Genomic DNA, 18,618 nt, shown 5'->3' with positions numbered 1-18,618 from the left:
AGGAATATGGAATACATTTTCTCTGCAAATTCCAGGCATTGTTTTCCAGAGAGAGGATTATTCTTCTGGCTTAAAGGCAAAATTATTGGTACACTGCAAAGCTGTCCCTGGGTTGAACAAGACGACAGCAAAACTCTGAGACATTCGCAAATGCCGTGGTTGCAATTGCAGTACTTCCGTTTATCTCCCAATCATTGAGGGTATTTATTGCATTTTTAGTATGAATACTTGCAGATTATAATAAAGTGGAACTATTAAGACATAACTGCTGTTCACTCAGTGGTCCTACCTGTGCAGATCGACTCAGTGAGGGGCCAGAGTGACTCTGTCACCTCCCAGCACCGAGTCCCGCTGGGAGCTCACCCTCACCGTGCACCACGTTATTGATTTGGTGGAATGACATGACCTGTGAGTTTTCCTGCCGTCCCGTGTTTCTCAGGGTGTGTTTTGCATCCCTTGGTGTCGTTGCAGGCCTTGCAGGACGAGCTGGAGAGTTACCGCAGTCAGGTGTACGCGGCCGAGAGGAACCTGCAGCGCCACGAGCTGAAGGCCCAGGAGCAGGTACTGGGTGCTGCCCCCTCCCCATCCTCTTCCCTTGGGCAAGGAGGTCCCGTGGTTAAAAATAATACCTTCCTTCAAAGCAAAAAAAAAAAAAAAAAAGCACATATTTCCCTGCAGATTTTTCAGCCCAGCTTTCTTTTCTGTTTTGTTGGTAATAAAAGAGAATTAAACTGTCTGAACCCTTCAGGCAAATGCTTATCTCCTGCTCTCTGTTGCAAGTTGGTATTTCGGCTTTTCTGGCTGCTAAATGATGCATTCATTTTGTACTGACTGTTTTCAGCTGGCTGTACTGTTTTAATAGAGGTTTCTGAGACTATTCAAACCTGTTGTTTAATGGTTTGTATGAAGAGAATTATAATTGGATGGGTATCTGAGCTAAAAATAATCTTTATTCCTGATCTTCTGTATTCATTGTCCTAACATGTTGTCTGTAAACAATTTCATATGATTAATAGTGCTGAAATTTTTCTGGACACTTTCAGTGGAATCAGAGATTTAGTGTGCTTTGAGCAAAATAGTGTATGTTGTTTACAGACTAGTTTTGGAACAGGGGGTCAATGATCTGCATTCAAACCAGATTAAATTGAAATAGTCAGGCAAGTATACAGGTGATGAATGTCTGAATCAGGGAGGACTTCATAGATTTCTAATACAAATCAGGTTTTTCAGCATTTGAGAACTTTATTTGGTGCTGAGTCAACAGTATCAATAGCTTATATCCTGTATAAAGCATTTCTAACTCCATACCTGCAGGAATAATAAGTTGGGGTGGTTGTAGAAGATTAATGGTCATTAATTTCATATATTTTTTCCATGGTTGTTGCTGTCCTACTTGCACATGGGAATCCTCTTTCACATTCACATGTTTCTGGAGTGTCAGTAATTAACTGTTCCATTCTCTTTCCCCTCTGCCTCCCAAATCCAGATGTTGGGCCAAGTTCATCTTTAGCTGATGAGGAATTTGGTGTAGTTGAGTGAGTTGGCCCAGAAGCCTTGCATTTTGGCTTCAGAGTCTCCTGGAAAAGGAGGAGGACAATTAGCTCTTTAAGACATGCTTGTCCTTCCCAGGGAAGAGCACTGGGTGCACATGAGAAACATCCTCTTCCAAATCTCTCCATTTTTTATGTTTTTCTTTGATGTTTTCTGACCCATTTTGAGAGAGGATCCAGAAGAAGAAACCAAAAAAATGACTTGTGAAATACAGAGGTAGAAGGCCTGACATGCAGATCCACAGATCCCCCTTTTTCTGCTTTCAGGGTTTTCTCTTCCTCAGCATCTGCTCCAAACCAACCTACAGAACTATCCTGTCCACACGAAATTAATGAAGGACGAGCTCAGCCAGTAACATGTTGTTCCCCAGTATAATAGAACAGAAATGCTATTTAAATTACAGTTTACTGTCCATCTCTGAGCTTTTCCTGCAAGGTCGTGTTGGCAGAGTTTGGTAACGCTCATGTTCAAGTTCATCAGTGATCTGAGCTCTGCCATTCATCCATTGGGACTTTCTGAAGAGCTGGAGCCACTGAGGATGGTTTTGTTTAGGTGGCTTTGGTCTGTTTTGTGGACAAACATTTTGAAAGTTGTTAGTGTGTCTTCTCCATGACTGGTTAATTCATTAGTTCTGCTTATCTCTCCAGAGGAAAAATGCAAAAACTACCGCTCTGACACTTTTCCAGTGATTATGTTTGGCCAGGGCACCTGTAAACATGTTCATCAAGTGTTAACAGTAGTTAACGACTCATCAGCCGATCAGGGAGTTGAAATATTCAAGGCAGTAACTTGTTTTCTGCTTTTACCAAAGATTGCCTGAATCAGAACTGCATAAAACACGGAGATTTGTGCTGGCACTGTTACAAAAGCCACTTTCCCGAGCTTTTACATGTCTATAAATAAGGAGGAGAGAGGGTTAAACAGCTTCTGTTTTTCATTAAAAGGAAAAATCTTGTGTTTTGATTCTATAACAACAACAAACAAATGAATGAGACATGAAAAAACATCTTGTTGTGCTTTTAATTAAAAATAAAAAGCTGTTTCTCGTTATGGCTTGTTGGGTGGTATCTTGGTGCTCCATGTTGGCTGTTTTTTCAGTGCAATGTCCTTATAACTCTTCAGTCTCCAAGAGTGACTGACAGAGCTGCAGAGCTTTAACTCTTTGTTACAGTGACCCTCTGGTGATCACACAGACTTAACCTTTCATTATTATAATTATCCAGAGAGACAGAGACAAACTATCCCATAAATAAAGGGGGGAAAATGCGTTGGACTCTGTCTGTGCAGAGCCGAATGTGGCGCTGCAGTTGGAGAGCAGCAGCTGTTTTTATGGAGCTTTTCCACTCCCATACTTCATGTTCTTGGCTGAACTTGTGTTTTCTCCTCTTTACTTTTCCTGTCCCCTTTCAGTGTGAGTAGGTGCAATCACGTTGTATCTATGTTGTCTCACCAGTGGTTCTCTGGATGAAGAGTTCCAATCACGTTTGTCAAAAGTGCTGGGGATTTCTCCCGCTTTGAGTAGCCTAAATAATTTTATCTTTTCCATAAAGGTTGTCCTGTCTCTGTCCTGGTGTTCCAGGACAATGATCCGTGTGTTCAGTGATGCTGCACTTTAGGATTGCAGTCTCAGAGCTGCATCATCTGTCCCCATGTCAAACTGTTGGATGTTTCCTTCAAAATTTACATGTTCACCTTTTTGAGACATATAATTGTATTCGTGGAAAGTGGCAAACTGGCAGCAAATGAAGTGTAACTCACTTTTTTTTTTTTTTTTTAATTTATAGTCCCAAGACAGTTAAAACAGTCTGGGAAGGTTTCTAGGAAATTTGGGTGTGTCCAAACCATTTCCTTTAAAAGCAGCCTGGAAGTTTCTTATATCTCAGTCCTACATAGCTCTGGATATCAGCTTTCTGTCAAGTGATCCCATTTAGGTTGTGTTCCTTATCATGGCCTCTTGGGGTGAGCGTATCCCTTGGTTGTCCCTGGATCTAATTCCGACAGAAATATCTTTCATCCTACTAGAAATGTTTCTCTTAAGTCAAATGGCTTTGTGCATTTGTCAGTCACAGTTAAAAAAATCTCAGTTGTTCATACAGGAGACTTTACATACTGTGAGTGTGTAATTAAAAATGACACACATCACTGAGAGCTTAAGCATGTCCTTAATGAATTCAGGAATTTAGGCATGTGCAACAAATTTTGCTGAATTGGGGCCTGTGTAAAAATTCATGGTGGTGATCTTTTTGCTTTACTCCCTAGATTTCTTTAACATACCTAATTTAACTTCAAATTCCCTTTTTTGGAAGGATAATAACACCAACTCAGTTTACTGAAAAGCTGCAAGAATTTCTCTTTTGAGAAATACAAGCAAGAATTTTCTCAGAAAAAAACCCTATTCTTTCATTCCTTGTTCTAATGTTTTAGCTATCGGGGTGGATTGGGTATGATGTAAATTTGGGGATAATAGAGGGGGAAAAGTTCTTTGTGTTTGCAAAAAAGTGAAGTAGCAACATTATAGATACTCAAACCATACTCATTCAAGCAGTCAACTCATAAACAGTCTTAAAGGAGAGAGATTCTCTGAGACAGAAAATCAATTATCTTCAATTCATTAATATTGCTGAGGAAATGAAGGAGAATAGCAATGGGGGTTTCCAGCCCTTTAATTTCTTTTTCCTCAAATAGATTATAAAAAAGGGAGAAAGGAGTTATCTGAATGAGGATGTTGTAGAAGTATTTGGCATAAAATGGAACAGCTTAGTTTAAGTGGATTTCACTCATGTTCAAATGAAAACAGGAGTGATAATTGTAAAAGAGCCATGATTCAAAAGCATTCAGCCAGTGTTCATTTTTAATGTTTATTATCCTGACTTGCTTGATTTTTCATGACTGCTGGATATTTACCACACTCAGCCCAACTTACTGTTTCCATGCCAACTAAATATATTTGTTCTCAGACGAATGCTGTGATGCATCCTTCTGAAATTTTAGTTGCTGTGTAGCACAGAGAACTTCTAAGGTTTGCCACACCTTCTCCTTGCTGGGAACAGAGCTGCTTGCCAGAGGATTTGTGGAGCTGTGAGCAAGGAATCAGTGAGACACAGATGAGCAACATACACTGATGTCCACGGTGTGAGTCCCAAGTTGTTCTTAATCTGATGGCTGGAACACTTGAGTACTATTATCCCATTAGTTTAGGGCTTTTGCTCCATATTTCTTTTCAGAAACATTACCTAGTGGAAGGTGTCCCTGCCTATGGCAGCAGGATTGGAATGAGATGATCTTTAAGGTCACTTCCAACCCAAAACATCCTATAATTCTATGATTTTTAGAGGTATCAAAATGTTTTAAATGCCATCGGGTGACAATCTGGGGCCCCTGCCTTGAATTTTCAGACTTTCTCAAAGTGTTGTCTTTCTCAGTCACCCAAAATCAGACAAATAAGCTCTAGGTTATGTATTTAAAAGTCCAGGTTGGCTTTGTGTCCAGCTGCAGGTGAGGAGGACGGAGGCAGCCTTTGTTTCACCAGGCCGAGGAGCACTTTGGAAACTTGAGAACCAAGAAGTCCTGGACTGGAGGTGGTGAGGAAATCCTGCTGTTTGCTCTGCTTGCTTCGACCCACGTCGCTGAAACGCTTCCAGATTTTCTCCCCCAGAGACCCATTCCTGCTCCCACAGAAGTGGGAAGGAAGCTCAGTGTGGATGTGAGCGATGGTAACCACAGCAGGGATTCACGGGGAGCAGCCTCTGGGGCCATGGGGAAAAGAGGGAGAACCTGAAAGAAATTTCCACCGTGACTTTCAAGTGCAGCAACACCGAATGTTGGTCACGTTGAAATAGTTTTCCTGCAGTTTCTGTGTGTGACCAGCACCCATCGGAGAGGGTGGGTTTGAAGAGTGTTGGTTTTTCTGCAGTTCTGGGAGGTTGAGGAGGGACCTTCTGTCATCTCCTCCATCCATTGCTCTGCTGACACCCCCAGCACTGGGGTCAGGAGGGACCCGTGTGTTTCAGCTGTTTTCCTCCCATAAAACATTTCATATGCTGTGAAAAATGTAGGAGCCAACAGGCAGAGGGATATAGCTCCCCACAGGCTGGCACCTGAAAACTGGATGGTTCCACATCTGCACAATAGAAGATTTCTTTTCTAACTACTTATAATGGATAAATCTCAAATTTAAAATATTTCTGCTCAAAAGAAGATGTTGGAGAGCCACAGAGGAGCAGTGAAGAACGGGATGTGAGTGTGAGCTCATTGCTCAGGCTGTTTGGTGCACACTGACCACAGCATTGAGTTCTGAGGGTGTTCTTAGTCTCTTTTCAGCCTTCCCAACAGAGGCTGATGGGGAAGGATCAGGCTGATCCTGGTTGTATCTCTGTAAGAGACCTTTCATGGATGTAGGTGCCTCTATAGGTGTATGGCAACATTGACTTCATAGAATGGTTTGGGTTGGAAGGGACCTTAAAGAACACCCAGTTCCAGCCCCTTGCCATGGGCAGGGACACCTTCCACTAGACCAGATTTCTCCAAGCATATTCTACTTGGTCTTGAACACTTGCAGGGGTAGGACATGGATTTAGGTACAGTAAAATGACCACAGACATTATTTGGAGCCCAATTCTACCACTTTTTGTAGTGGTTTGTGTTCACCACATACACAAGTCCATTGATATATTCATTAATCACTTTGATGCAAAGGTGGCCCCCAGTTTTTTAATTAAGACTGGGATTGTTAGAATAAATTGTAATTTTGCATTTGGCACATTTTATATTTTGTCTAGCATTTTCTTTAATGGCTGCCTATGAAAGGAAAGAGAATTAAAATGAATATAGGAAATGTTTCTGTACAGCGAGAAGTTTCAGATTAGCAGAAGGAGATAAAGCTGAGATTCAAGCACAGAAAAACAGCTTTGCAGGTGGGATTTGAAAGGAGCTGGAAATCAATGGAGTTGAAAGTTCCCAGGAGCTCCATATGGCAGGAACTGCGGGAGAGAAGGCTCTCACCAACTGTGCAACTGTCAGAGGGAAAAGCGTCGATGATGATGATGTACGTGTGGAAGTCAGTGATCAAATGTTAGCTTTGGTAATCAGGCACAACTGGAAAATACACAAATATACACCTACTTTATAGAAGAGAATGAATTATTGGAATGAGGTGGCCAGCTGGAGAAAGGCAGCAAACAGAAAGTACAGAACGACGAGTTAAAAGGAAAAAGAGAATTGTTACCAAAAGAGAATAGAAACATATGCCAGTGTGGAGGAATTAGAGAGCATTTTAAAATGTCAGTTTTCTTGTTCTTCGTCTTAAATAATAGTGAATGAGAAAAAGATCTTTCTTTTAAGAGAGCAGCACCTCATTTGAGAGCGTCTGTGGTTTGCTTGCATATTATCAATTAAGGGGATTTTGTTCTTTCAGAAGCACTTAAAGTAGGACTACAAGGGACAGAGAGGCTGGTACTTAAAGCAGGGAATCTGAAAAAAAAGGAGAAATGGGAATGGATGGAGGAGCCAGCAGATGACAGAAGAGCAGAGCAGACACCTCATCTCCAGAGCGGGCTCCCAGCGGTGCCTGTTCAATTAGTGAACTGTCCCACTCTCTTTTTCTAAGTGATGAGGGGCTTGGATGGAGCAGAAAAAGACTGGAAAAGACCAACTTTATGCTGATCTTTACCTTCATTTAAATTCTGAAGCATTATTTTGTTGTCAGTTTGATCACCCCCAAGTGCCATCCCTCAGAATTCCGTCCGGGCAGCGCAGCCGTGGTGTCTCCTGCCCTGCCCAAAGCTGGGCAGGTTCTTCCCAACCCTCTGCAAACCTGGCAGCTGGTTTTCCCGTTGAGACGCTGATTGGATTTTTGGTTCTTGGACATGGTGATCGTAAAAGGAGCTTCTGATGATTATCTGCAAGGATTTGCTTGTTCACACAGTCAGTGTGAAGATCTCGAGCCTGATTCTGCTGCTGCTGAGCTTTGGGAGCTCTCACTGGCGTTGGTGAGCACTCAGCACCTCCTGTACCAGACACTGGAACCTTCCCACCCTGGATGGGAGGGATTCTGTGGAAGGTAACACGTGCTGGAATGTAAAACTGAAATGCATAAATGTGTTCCAGCGCTGGTGTCAGAGTTGCTTTATTTCAGACTGAACTACCCTGATAGCGCGTTAGGAATCGGCTGAGCCAGAAATCAACCCCATGTGTTGGACAGGATGATCCCTGTGGGTCCCTTCCAACTCGGAATATTCTGTGATTCTGTGTTTTCAGCTTTGGCCCAGCAGCACTGGGGAGCAGCTGGGCTGGTTTGGGTTTGGTTACTCCCAGTCAGGGGGTGTCAGTGGTGTGTCCCCCCCTGTCACCATCACCCCATGGAGGGGACAACCCTCCTGCTGCAACACCAACCTCTCGGGCCTATAAATGAAGAGCATTGACAAGAGCTGAGGGAAATAATGCTCAGGGAACAAAGATGGCATCGGCAATGAATCATCTGGAAGGAGAAGAAAATAAGTCCAGGATCCTCCAAATCCCAGCTGGAACAATAGCAGAGCCCTGGAGAGGGGGAGGTTGAGAGAACAGCGTGAATTTTCTAGCCACAACATTCCTGGTTGTTCCATGGTGTTGACAGTGAAAGCTTTTATTCCTCTCCAACTCGCCTAATCCCAAGAATCCTGTTCTTGCCATATGCAGCCCACTGGTGGGTTTTTTTTTCAAAAAGCTTTGCCTGCCTTCCCTTCCTTTGCAGCTATGAATTATATGGACTCAGATTGCTTAACTACAAACAGAGGATTTTCCAGGTGGGAGATCTTGGTTAAGAAAAGAAAGATATCGAAATACAAGCCACTGAAGTAATGAGGCCACTTGGATGCAGGTTGGGGGGAAAAAAAAAAGAAAGGACTTGGAGCTCGGAGCTCGGCAGGGCTGGAGGTCCCCTGGGTTAGTAAAACAACAAGGCAAAAATGTTTTGGACTCTCAGATGCTTTACTAGCTCAAGACAGACAAACAAAGAGGATGTCTATGCCACCAATTTATGTTTTATTGAAACTGTCAGGACAGGGGAGGTGCTCCAGCAGTATTTCCTCAGTGGAGAACAACATGGTGTTCACTTGACAAAATGACTTTGCTCAGCTGATCTCGCTCGGTTACTGTTTTCAGCTGAGCCAAATTCATGGGATTTATGGCGTTCATTACTTTGCTTAAGAACTTGAGAACATTTGTATCAAATTGCATTCTATTCCTCTAAATCTGGAGGAGCCATATTTCAGTGTCCGTGGCACAGCAAGAGCCGAAGTTCCCACTGCCTGAAAGGAGAGAGGATGTGGCCTGAAAAGCAGCAGATATTCGTGCTGGATTATTTTCCGAAAAGACAAATATTCGGGCCTTGATCTTCACTGAAACAATTGATACATCATTGGATCCCTCGTTAGGAAAAGTTGTTTTCAGCAGATTTCAAGCTCCGGTTAAATTTTCTCTTACAGAGAAACCAGAGAGCTCTGAAATTTAAGGCAATTGCCAGTTTTGGTTGGTTTGGTTCCTGGGTTATAGACACTGCCCAGAGTGTCCCAGGCTGGCCGAGGGAGGAAGGGGCACATCTGGACCCACAGAGGTTTTGTGGAAGTGGAGCTGTGCTCACTTAGACTTCAGGAGTGCTGAGAAGCAAAGGAGGAGTCCCTGCAATTAGGAAGGATACAAACGAGCAGTGATTAATCATTCTTTGCATTTTGGGGTTTTTTGTTTGTTTGTTTTGGTGCTGTTCTTGATTAGGATGTTGGGTTTTTTTTAGTTGGGATGGCATTTGTAGTGATTTGTCCTTCATGTGCCCTTTTCAAAGTGCTTTCAGAAAACTCCTTCAGCAGTGTTCACAGCACCTGAATGAAGCTGATCTGTGCAATATCATTATTATCATTACCTTCATTTAGAAGGAGGAGACTTTATTCTGAGATTAAATGATTTGCCTAAGGCTGAAGGAGTTATTTTTACCTTTTTGGTACCCTAACCTGTTTTCAGATTTATTACAGCAGATCTTTCATGTCTTCATTCATGTGTGTTGCAGAACAGATGCATAACCTTTTTAAGGAGTTTTCTCTTTTAGACAGCATTATAACATGCAATTGTTTAAATAATGCAGGAAGGGACTTGAGAGAGACAGGAAATTACTTTTCTCATCTTACCCTGAAACGTGGAGAAAATTTGATAACAATTAAATGATCCTAATTATGCCTTTTGGTCACTATCCTAGTATTTCCTGGCACATGTGGAATTATTATCCTTCATAAATATTACAAACAGGCAGAAATCAAGATAACTGAAAAACCCACAGCACCCTAGTTAATTGAACTGCCTTTTGATTCTTATCTGACATAAACACAATGTGTTCATGCCCTTCAAGACAAGATTTATTTTTTTTTAAAGGAACTTGAACAACTCTTCTGCGGTGCCTTCATTTGTTTTGGCACTGTTTGCTTCAAAGTTTCTTTTGCAGTTTCCTTATGCTCCTCTGGTTCAGATAAAGTCATTTACAGCTGGGAAATCTGGAGAAGATTCCATTATTTGGGGCTTTTGAATTCTTTTATTTATTTTTTTTTTTGTAATGAGACAGATATTTTGCAGCAGGGCCAGTGTGTTCTAGGTGAACGCAGCATCACAGACCTCTTGGGTGTAAGGAGGGAAGATCTGGCTGTCGGGAACCTCAGTAGGATCTGGTGGAGAGCATGGAAGAGACCCGGAATATCCTCTGCTTTGCAGGCTGTTTTCAGCACATGGGCTAAAATGCATCTGGTCATCTTGAAGATGCTGTGTTTCTCCTGGTTGTGCTTGAGTTGTTTCTTTCCAAAAGGAAGGGGAGTGACTGGAACCCAGCGAGGTGTCAGTGGGGTTTGTTCCTCCTCGGTGCTCCCACTGCTTCCAACCCAGCCCCACAGACATCCCTCTGAGGCTTTTAGAGATGATGAGTGGCTGCAAAACCAAACTGTGCCACCTGAAGAGTTCCTGAAGTGGTAAAATTGAAACTAATCTTGCACTAGTGCCCGAGGAAGTGGCTGCCACCATCCCTGGAGGGATTTAAGATGTTTGTAGATGTGGTGCTGAGGGACAGGGTTTAGTGGTGCCCTTGGCAGTGTTGGGTTAGTGGTTGGACTAAAGGCTTTTTCCAGCCTAAACAGTTCTGTGATTGTCTTGATCAGCATTGGGCCAGGCCTGACTGCTTGGTTTGGAAAGCTCAGGTTTGGATATTTCTCTTCTGGGCATCAAACCCCACTTTTATGTCTTTGAGATTGGTCAATGCCCAACTTCATGAACTGGGAGTCTGTGAAATTTCAACTGCCCTGCTTTTGGCATCACTTTGTATAATGGTGTGAATATTTGTCTCTTCTTTTTTTCCTAATTTATCGTGTGACTGAGCACACATGAGCTACGTGTGGCAGCTTCAGCTTTCCCTTGTCCCTGCTGACACCAAAGATGATTGATGGCAAAACTCTAAAACCTCATATGTTAGCCACCAACCTGAATAAACAAAGGCCAGTGTGGCAGCTTAATATTAAAAGCTATAAAACCTTCCTGGGGGTTCATGGATTAAATCAACTCACTGAAATGAATTTAAAAAAAAAAAAAAAGAAAAAAGCTTTCTCAGGACTGAAGAAAAACGAGCACAAGGGTGAATGAAATAGAGCCATCCTCATCCAGCAGACTAAAGCCCTCCTGAGGGCTGAAGAATTGCAATTTTAAACGTCCCTCAAGAGTGCAAGAGGAGACACAGTATTTGTGGATCCTAGGGAGGCAGCTTGAGGCTATAAAAGAACAAAAAAGCCCTTTAAGGCACAAAAAAACCCACATATCCCTGCAGACATAGCTTTCATTGGTCAAAAATAAGTGCTAAAAAATAAAAACCTTCCATCATTAAAATGAGCATCCATCAGCCCACTTGGAGTTATAAGAAGTGATTTAGACTTTTGCCATGCACTATTTTAATCTCTTGGGTCAATAAACCTTGATAGTGACTTCAGCCAAAAATACCAGCAGGTTGTTCACCAGAATGTGGCAGGAAACAGCTGGGAACTTATTTTCATCCTATTGTGATGCAATTACTAGTGAGCACAGCTGAAAGTGCCATATTTTGTCTTCTACAACAAATTGGAGTTGTATCCAAAAGGGCAGGTTTCACTGCAAAAAAAAAAAATGTGTCTTCTCTCTCTAACAGAGTAAGGAATGAGCCCAAGCCGTGCTGCAGCTACCAGGGCTTGTTTCTCATTTTCTTTCTCCACTTTCAGCTGACCCCATAATATATCTCTATTTTTTAAAGCATAGCACATATTTCTCCCTGGCTTTCCAAGAAACACCTCTGTCAAAAGGGAATGATCCCTTGCTGCTTTACAGAGTTAATAGCAAACATTACCAGCATTGTGAAAGCACGTATTTAAAGGACAATTACAGGTTAAACTATTAAAAGCAGTGACCTGGTTTCAAGAAAACTGTCGCACAATTAGAACATTCTTATTTCCCTCACACAGCTGTATTAAAATTTTTGTTGCCATCTGCATATTGGCCAGGTGATCATGTAGGTCCTCTTACCCATGAAATAGATCTTTATTGTTCCAAATTTAGGAAATAAAAGCATTTTGCTGCTCTGGCCGCCTGTTTCTGGTCTCGTCTCACCAAGAATAAATGGAACATGTTGAATCAACTGAAATATATGTTTCTGCTCTATCAAGGTCCCCACCCAAACGAGCTGTTGGCTCAGAAAATATTTATCCTGGCAAAGCACCTAGGCATTACTTTGGAAGCCTTGATAGAAATAGTAGCATAAATTTATTGGCGTAGCTTTCAAAAACATAAATTTCGATCGCTGGCTTATAGACAGGCAGAGTTCAAACAAGGTTCCCTGTCTCACCTCTTTTTTTTTTTTTCTTCCTTTAGATTTGCATAGTGGCATCACTTCCTCGCAGTTCCCCAGGAAAGCCTCTAATTGCCCATTTGCATAAAGATTTGGCGATTTCTCTGCCGTGTCGGGGGATGACTCAGGGCGGAGAGAATTTTCCTAACGTTTCGTCGGGATTGTTTTATCCCTTTTGTATTGATAATTGTTAACGCAGATTTTGGCAGGAGCTGCTTTTCCCGTGAGAGGGTGGCTGGGGGTGAACTCCGAGCCGGGTTGTTCTCACGTGTTGGGAGCGTGTGTTGCTCCTTCCAGGCTGGAGCTGGGCCTCGGAACTCCTGCCTTCTCCAGGTTTTAAGGCTGAGGTTTTTTGGTTTGTGGTTGCAGTGGTAAGATTTCAGCGATTTGGGAACTAAAAATTAGCCCCAAATGGCGTTGGAGTGTAAACTATTGGGGGGAAAAAAAGGATTCAATTCGAAAGTTTAAAGGTATTTTATGAGTTAATCTGCTATTGAGTCCCTTTGATCCTTTATTTACATATTCAGCTGCTAATCCAGAAAAACACCTAAGTCCTTGCTTAATTTGAATTAAGCAGTTAATCCTATTGGAAGTTAAGTACAGATGTGAGGCCCTGATTCAGCCAAGGACTAACAAGGAGTGTGAGCGTGTCCTGGGTGAGGGACTGACCTGAACCAGACTCTCTGGACTTATCCTGGCTCAAGACTCACCAAAATCCAACCCTACTGGAGGGACACAAAGCACAACCCTTCCAGCTGATCCATCTTCACTGTTTCCTCAACATCTGTGGAATAAGGTTAAGGACTAAAATGTCCTCCTCGTTTTGGGGTGAACATCTGGCCTCGTAACAGGTCCAGGATGCTCAAACCTGTTTGTTGAAAGTCCCGTAGCCTCCGTGAAGTTGAGGAAGACGCAAAGGGCAGTGAAAAATAGTTGTATGATGAATTTAAAAAAAAAAAAACAACAAACACCAAACCAAATCCTTAAAGGCACCTGGAAGTTGAGAAATTTTGTAAAAAAAAGTTCCTAGGAAACAGGAATTCACCTTGCCTAAGGGAGCAAGGGACAAATGTCTCTCCAGTGACCTGGTTCGGATACCTAAGACAAAAAGAAAACTTCTATCAATTTGCAAAGTGTATGTCTCTATAAATGCTTAATTAAGATGGATTTAAGAATGATTATTGCTTCTTCAGGCCATGTCCCAAGTAATGCCTGCCTGGTTTTTTTTTTTTCATTATTTTTTCCTCTCCATATATTTTTATTCTTATGTTTTCTTTTTCCTTTCTTTGTCTCTTTTACCTCTTCTGCTCCTTAGGAGTCTTTGCTGTTCTTTCTTCTCTCTCCTTCCTCTCCCTTGATAGCCCAATTCTGTGTTTACTTGGACTCCAATTTGGGCAAAAGAAGAGAAAAAAAAAGGTTACTTTCCAGCATCTAAGAGTAGCCATTTATATATAAATTTATTTTTGTTCTCTTACAGTTGATCAATGTACGAGAAGAATATGAAAAAATCCTTAAAGGGCTGATGCCAGCAGCCTCAAAAAAGGAACTTGAAGACACCATTTTATCTTTGAAATCTCAGGTAAATTCTTATCATTGTCCTTCAACTTTTTGGACTGGATAAAAACCATCTGTTCTAGACAGGACATTATGACCATCTAAAATTTGGCCAAAAATACTGAATGAGTCTCAAAACCAAAATATGGCAGCACTCACATGGTTCTCACTCAGTCATTTTTCACAAGGCTTTTCTCCTCCAGTTTCCTCACCTTGAGAGCTACCAGATTGTATCTTATCCCAGATTTTTTTGCAGGAAAAATTGTGTGATGTTCAGTATTATGGATTTATATCTCAACCTTTCAAATATAGCACACAGTTAACTTTCATCCTCCTTACCCTGTTTCTCCTGCAGGAATCACTTAACTGTTGCCTATAAAGGGTGCAGAAGAGGATTAGAAATAATTTTATTTTCTTTGCAGCCTATATAATAATACAAATGATATTTCTTATAAGATATTAGTCCAAATATTCATTGTGGTATTTCTGCATTTTCCTCTCCAAAGAGGCCCTAATAGACATCTGTAATGTTTTCTCTTTAATATTGCAAACCACAAGCTCTTCTAGAGTAATGCAGAATCAATGTGATTTATATGCAATAGACCATTAAATTGGCTAATAGGAATATCCAAATGTCACTGGAAATAGGGAACAGCTGATTAATTGGGTGTGTTTCTTGCACATGGTTCCCACAGAAGTTATTTGGTGCTTTTCTGCTCAGTGCATTGGGAGCTGGAAGAAAACAAAATGTCATCATTGCCTGACCTCACATGAGGAAGGATAAAGAGCAATAAAGAAGGGTGGTCATAGCTGGGGGATAATGGGAATCCAAGGAAAACACTGTCAGTGCTCACATATGGCTGGTGCAGGACTGTGCATTTCAATGTGTTGGGAAGGACCAGGAGCTGGGATCTGTCCTGGTTGAAGGGAAGAACTGAGAGACAGAGCAGGGCTGGTGACTCAGAGCTGCCAGGAGCTGTGGGAAGAGCAGGAGCCCTGAGGACACACTGGACAAGTTTGGGCTCAGCACCAGCACACTCCTTATACCAGTTTTCAGGACCATTCAAGAAATTATTGATCTATAAACTCTCCATTTCCCTTTCCTATGCAATGGCTCCCTGTGGAGATTTTTGGTAATTTAAAGTATTTGGGGTTTTCCCCTCCTTTTTTTTTTTTTCCTCTTTGCAACACATAAGGGTTATTCCTTAGAATTTTTTGCTCTGCATGAGACACTTGCCCTGACAAAGGCCACTTTCAGTGGAAGCAGGAAATTTTCATAGTGGAAACTCACATTTCCCTGTGCAAGTGGTGACACAACTTCAACACTTTGGTTGTAAACACTCTTGCTTCCACCTCAAGGGATCCCTGCTGGAAGTGATGCTCTCTCTCATTTAAATAAGTTGTGGGAAATAAAGAGTTAAGGGTCTAGTGGGCCAAATCTATTTCCAGTTGATAGTAAAAAGCTATTTTTAAAGACTCTTTTAAAGGGACTATTAGCACTGCCTGGTAGGAAGCATTACTCTGAGCTAACACAAGAACACCACACCTTTTAATGAGTTAAAAAAAAGGTAGAATCCGATATCCACCTGCAGGGCTTCTGTGAGAGCAGCAACAGCGTTTCAAAGGAGGTGAAAGTAACTCCACACACATTAAAAACCTGGGTGCTCTCCCAGAAATTCCTGGCTGCTGGCTGTGTTTCCAGCAGCACGCTGTCGTCGCAGACCACTCGGGGAGCTGGGCCCTCTCTGGAGCACAGGTGTCCTGCTCTTTGAAAATTGCTGGAATTCCTCTTTGAAAAAAACATCAAGACAAGAAGGGCAGTGGAATCTCTGCACCTGTCAGGATTATTTATTGTTGGAGGAGGATGAAGAGGATGGGCTGGGTAAAGAGCACCGAGCGAGGGATAAAAATAAACGGGGGGGGGAAAAGAAAATACTCGAGGCTTGGGTGAAGTTTTCTGCAAATGTTGCTAAATATAAAGGAGGCTGCCTGGTTGTCTGCTCCTGGGGAGATGTCCAGCAGTGGATGCAGTGCATTAATAAACATTCATTTTCCCACACTTGGAGAACAGGTGAGTACCTTCATCACAAGAGCAGAAAGGCGGGAATCAGAGAACAGGAATCACAGGGGGGCTGAGAGGAGAACTGGAGCTCCCAAGCCCTTGCATAACCCATATGGTACCACCAGCTGGGTTTAAGAACTGGTTTGACTCTGTTCCTAAAGGAGTAGAGAGTGGGCAGCTGGAGCAGCACCAGGGAAGCCCTGAGAAGAGTCTTCTATCAAGTATTAGTTCTCCTGTGCAGCTACTGCATTTTATTTAGGCAGGAGAGACCAGAAAAAACATGTTTTATGAAAGGAGAGCAAATATATTATCTGGAGTTTTGTGTCATATTTTCATGTGGGATGTGTTTTACAGGTAAGTTTTCTGCAGAAAAGAATCCTCCAGGAAGACCCGAACGCCTGACACGCCAAAAAAAGTACGGGATTATCTTTGATCCATTTGTAGCATTTCACACCTGTGGATCCCACTTCTTGAAGTTTTACGGCTTAATTAAAATGCTCCAGCATAGTTGCAGTTCGAAAAGATCCTTATTTTCAGTAAACAAGCATCTGAGAGCATTTTTTTTTTCCCAGTGCTTAGTCAGGACTATTAGAGCAAGATTAGAGAACTTGCAGGTGCATTGCAAGTCTGGGCTTTGCCTCCACGTTCAGGATGAGGCAGTGGCTCGGAGCACAGCTGCAGCTCTGCGGTGATGCCACCTCCTTTTAAGACAGAAAACAATGATGCAATGCATAATATTACAGATCACATCTTCAAAGGGCCGGATCTCCACGAGCCCGAGGTTTTTTTTTTTTTTCCAGACATTTACACCCTCCAATATAAATTATGGCAAGTGCTGCAGCCATAAAAAGCCTTGCTGTGCCTTTAGAGTGAGTGATTCACGTGGAGAGGTGAGTGCAAGGAAACTTCCTAGGAAAGCCACTCCATCTTTTATTATATTTATAGGCTTTGATGGTGTTTCATATCTCACGTGAGGGTTTTCTTGTAAAAATACTGTGAACGTTTGTAAGCTATTTAAACAACTGTGAAAATGTTAGAAGCGTGAAAGTTGTCTGAAAATATTAATCCTAAACTATTTGTTAACAGGAATTAGCTAGCTGGAAACTGAAAATGTCGTAGATTCTTGGTAGTGAGTCCAGCATAGGTAACTTTGTTAGATAAATATAAAGCTCCAGGCCCGCTGCCCACTGGACCCAACCCTGCTTTCAGCCTGTTGTGTTTTTAGAGTAAAAATAATAATAAGATATATAACTAACAAGAATCTCTTCCTTTTCAGGTGTCTGCTGAAACGGTGGAATCTCTTTGATTGCCAAATGGACTGCTTTGAATAGGTTTGAAGATTTGGCTCTTGTAAATTAAAATGCAAAGATTACTGGCTCTTTTGTTAGCACAGAAATTTTCATGAAGTTCATGAAAACATATTCATTGCTCGTGCCAGCATGGTTTTTGTTGTATCTTCCTTCCATTATTTTTCTATCATTATTTTATTACAGACTTATGCTTTTGATATAATTTGACTCCATGCTGAGCTCACTTACTGAGCAAGTAGACTTTGCTCTACTAATATTTTTGTTATTACTTCCCAATACCATTCTTTTCACTCCTAAACATGAAGAAAATCCCATTTTCTATTATTACCGTCCAAGATATTTTAACATATTTTGACATTGTTCTGTGTCCATGTGTTTACATAAGATTAAAATATTATTATTTTGTTATATTTTGTTTTGACATTATTGTCCTGTTCGGGCATCTCACTCACTCACCTCAGGAGCCACGGGAGTTTTGTATGGCTTTGTTAACTGGGAATATATGCTGTGTTTCAAGGGATAATCTTGGCACAAGGAGGAAAACACCATGATGACAAGGCAGGCCCTGCTGCCAGTTCTGTCTGTTGTTGGGGTTGTGTGCACTGGGCACAGGAAAGTCCTTCCTCAGTGATAACATGGGTGTTGTTGGAAAAGGGTTGGCCTTGACTCTGTGTGGGCACATGCCAGCTCTCCATGATGATCCCGGGAAATCTGAGTAGATTCCAGAGAGTTTGCTGGGAGGGGTTTTGATGAGATATGGGAAGCTGAAGGACCCTGACAGTCCTGGTAGCTGGCTCTGCCTCCCAGCCATGGAACAGCATCCTTATCTCCTGGCCATCCCTGAGCCAGAGTGTGCATTAGTCCATGTGGAATGTGTAAATTCAGATATGCCCAGCACAAGAACAGGTTTTTATTTCCTGCCGCCAGCATTTGGATCCAGGCACTGTGCTGGCCTGAGTGCTTGAGGTGGGGCCAGAAATTCCTGTCTCTGGCAGCAGTGGTGAGCCCCTCTGTCTCCTCCCTCACCCCGGTGTCACCACACTCCCAATCCATGGTCCAAGCAGGATGCAGAGGGTCCTGCTCCCTGCAGTGCCCGGGCTGGAGGTGGCTGTCCCGCCAAGGCCCAGCTCACCAGCTGGGCTCTTATCTCCTCCTGGCACTGAGATCAATGAGGACAGGCTTTGGCAGGCTGGCTCCATCCACCCCACCTCCTGGCAGTGCCAGGGCACTCTGTGCCAAACCCAGGCTCCAGCTTCTGGGTGCTTTGC

General features: G+C 42.4%; 1 protein-coding gene across 1 annotated transcript in view; it reads left to right on the top strand.

The window, feature by feature from the left end:
• The window catches only part of CEP112 (centrosomal protein 112), a 156,443-nt gene extending 138,685 nt beyond the window's left edge, over window positions 1–17,758 (top strand). Inside the window, exons 23-26 of the mRNA XM_017811814.1 lie at window positions 472–561; window positions 13,902–14,003; window positions 16,395–16,455; window positions 17,317–17,758. Coding sequence (XP_017667303.1) covers window positions 472–561; window positions 13,902–14,003; window positions 16,395–16,442 — 240 coding nt within the window. The 3' untranslated portion in view covers window positions 16,443–16,455; window positions 17,317–17,758. The remainder of the gene's footprint in view (window positions 1–471; window positions 562–13,901; window positions 14,004–16,394; window positions 16,456–17,316) is intronic.
• Window positions 17,759–18,618: the final 860 nt, after the last annotated feature.

Source organism: Lepidothrix coronata, unplaced genomic scaffold, assembly GCF_001604755.1.
Source record: "Lepidothrix coronata isolate B3197 unplaced genomic scaffold, Lepidothrix_coronata-1.0 Scaffold34, whole genome shotgun sequence".
In the NCBI taxonomy this organism is placed as follows: Eukaryota; Metazoa; Chordata; class Aves; order Passeriformes; family Pipridae; genus Lepidothrix; species Lepidothrix coronata.
Note: the sequence above shows the minus strand (reverse complement) of the source record. Positions and strands in the feature narration are given on the sequence as shown.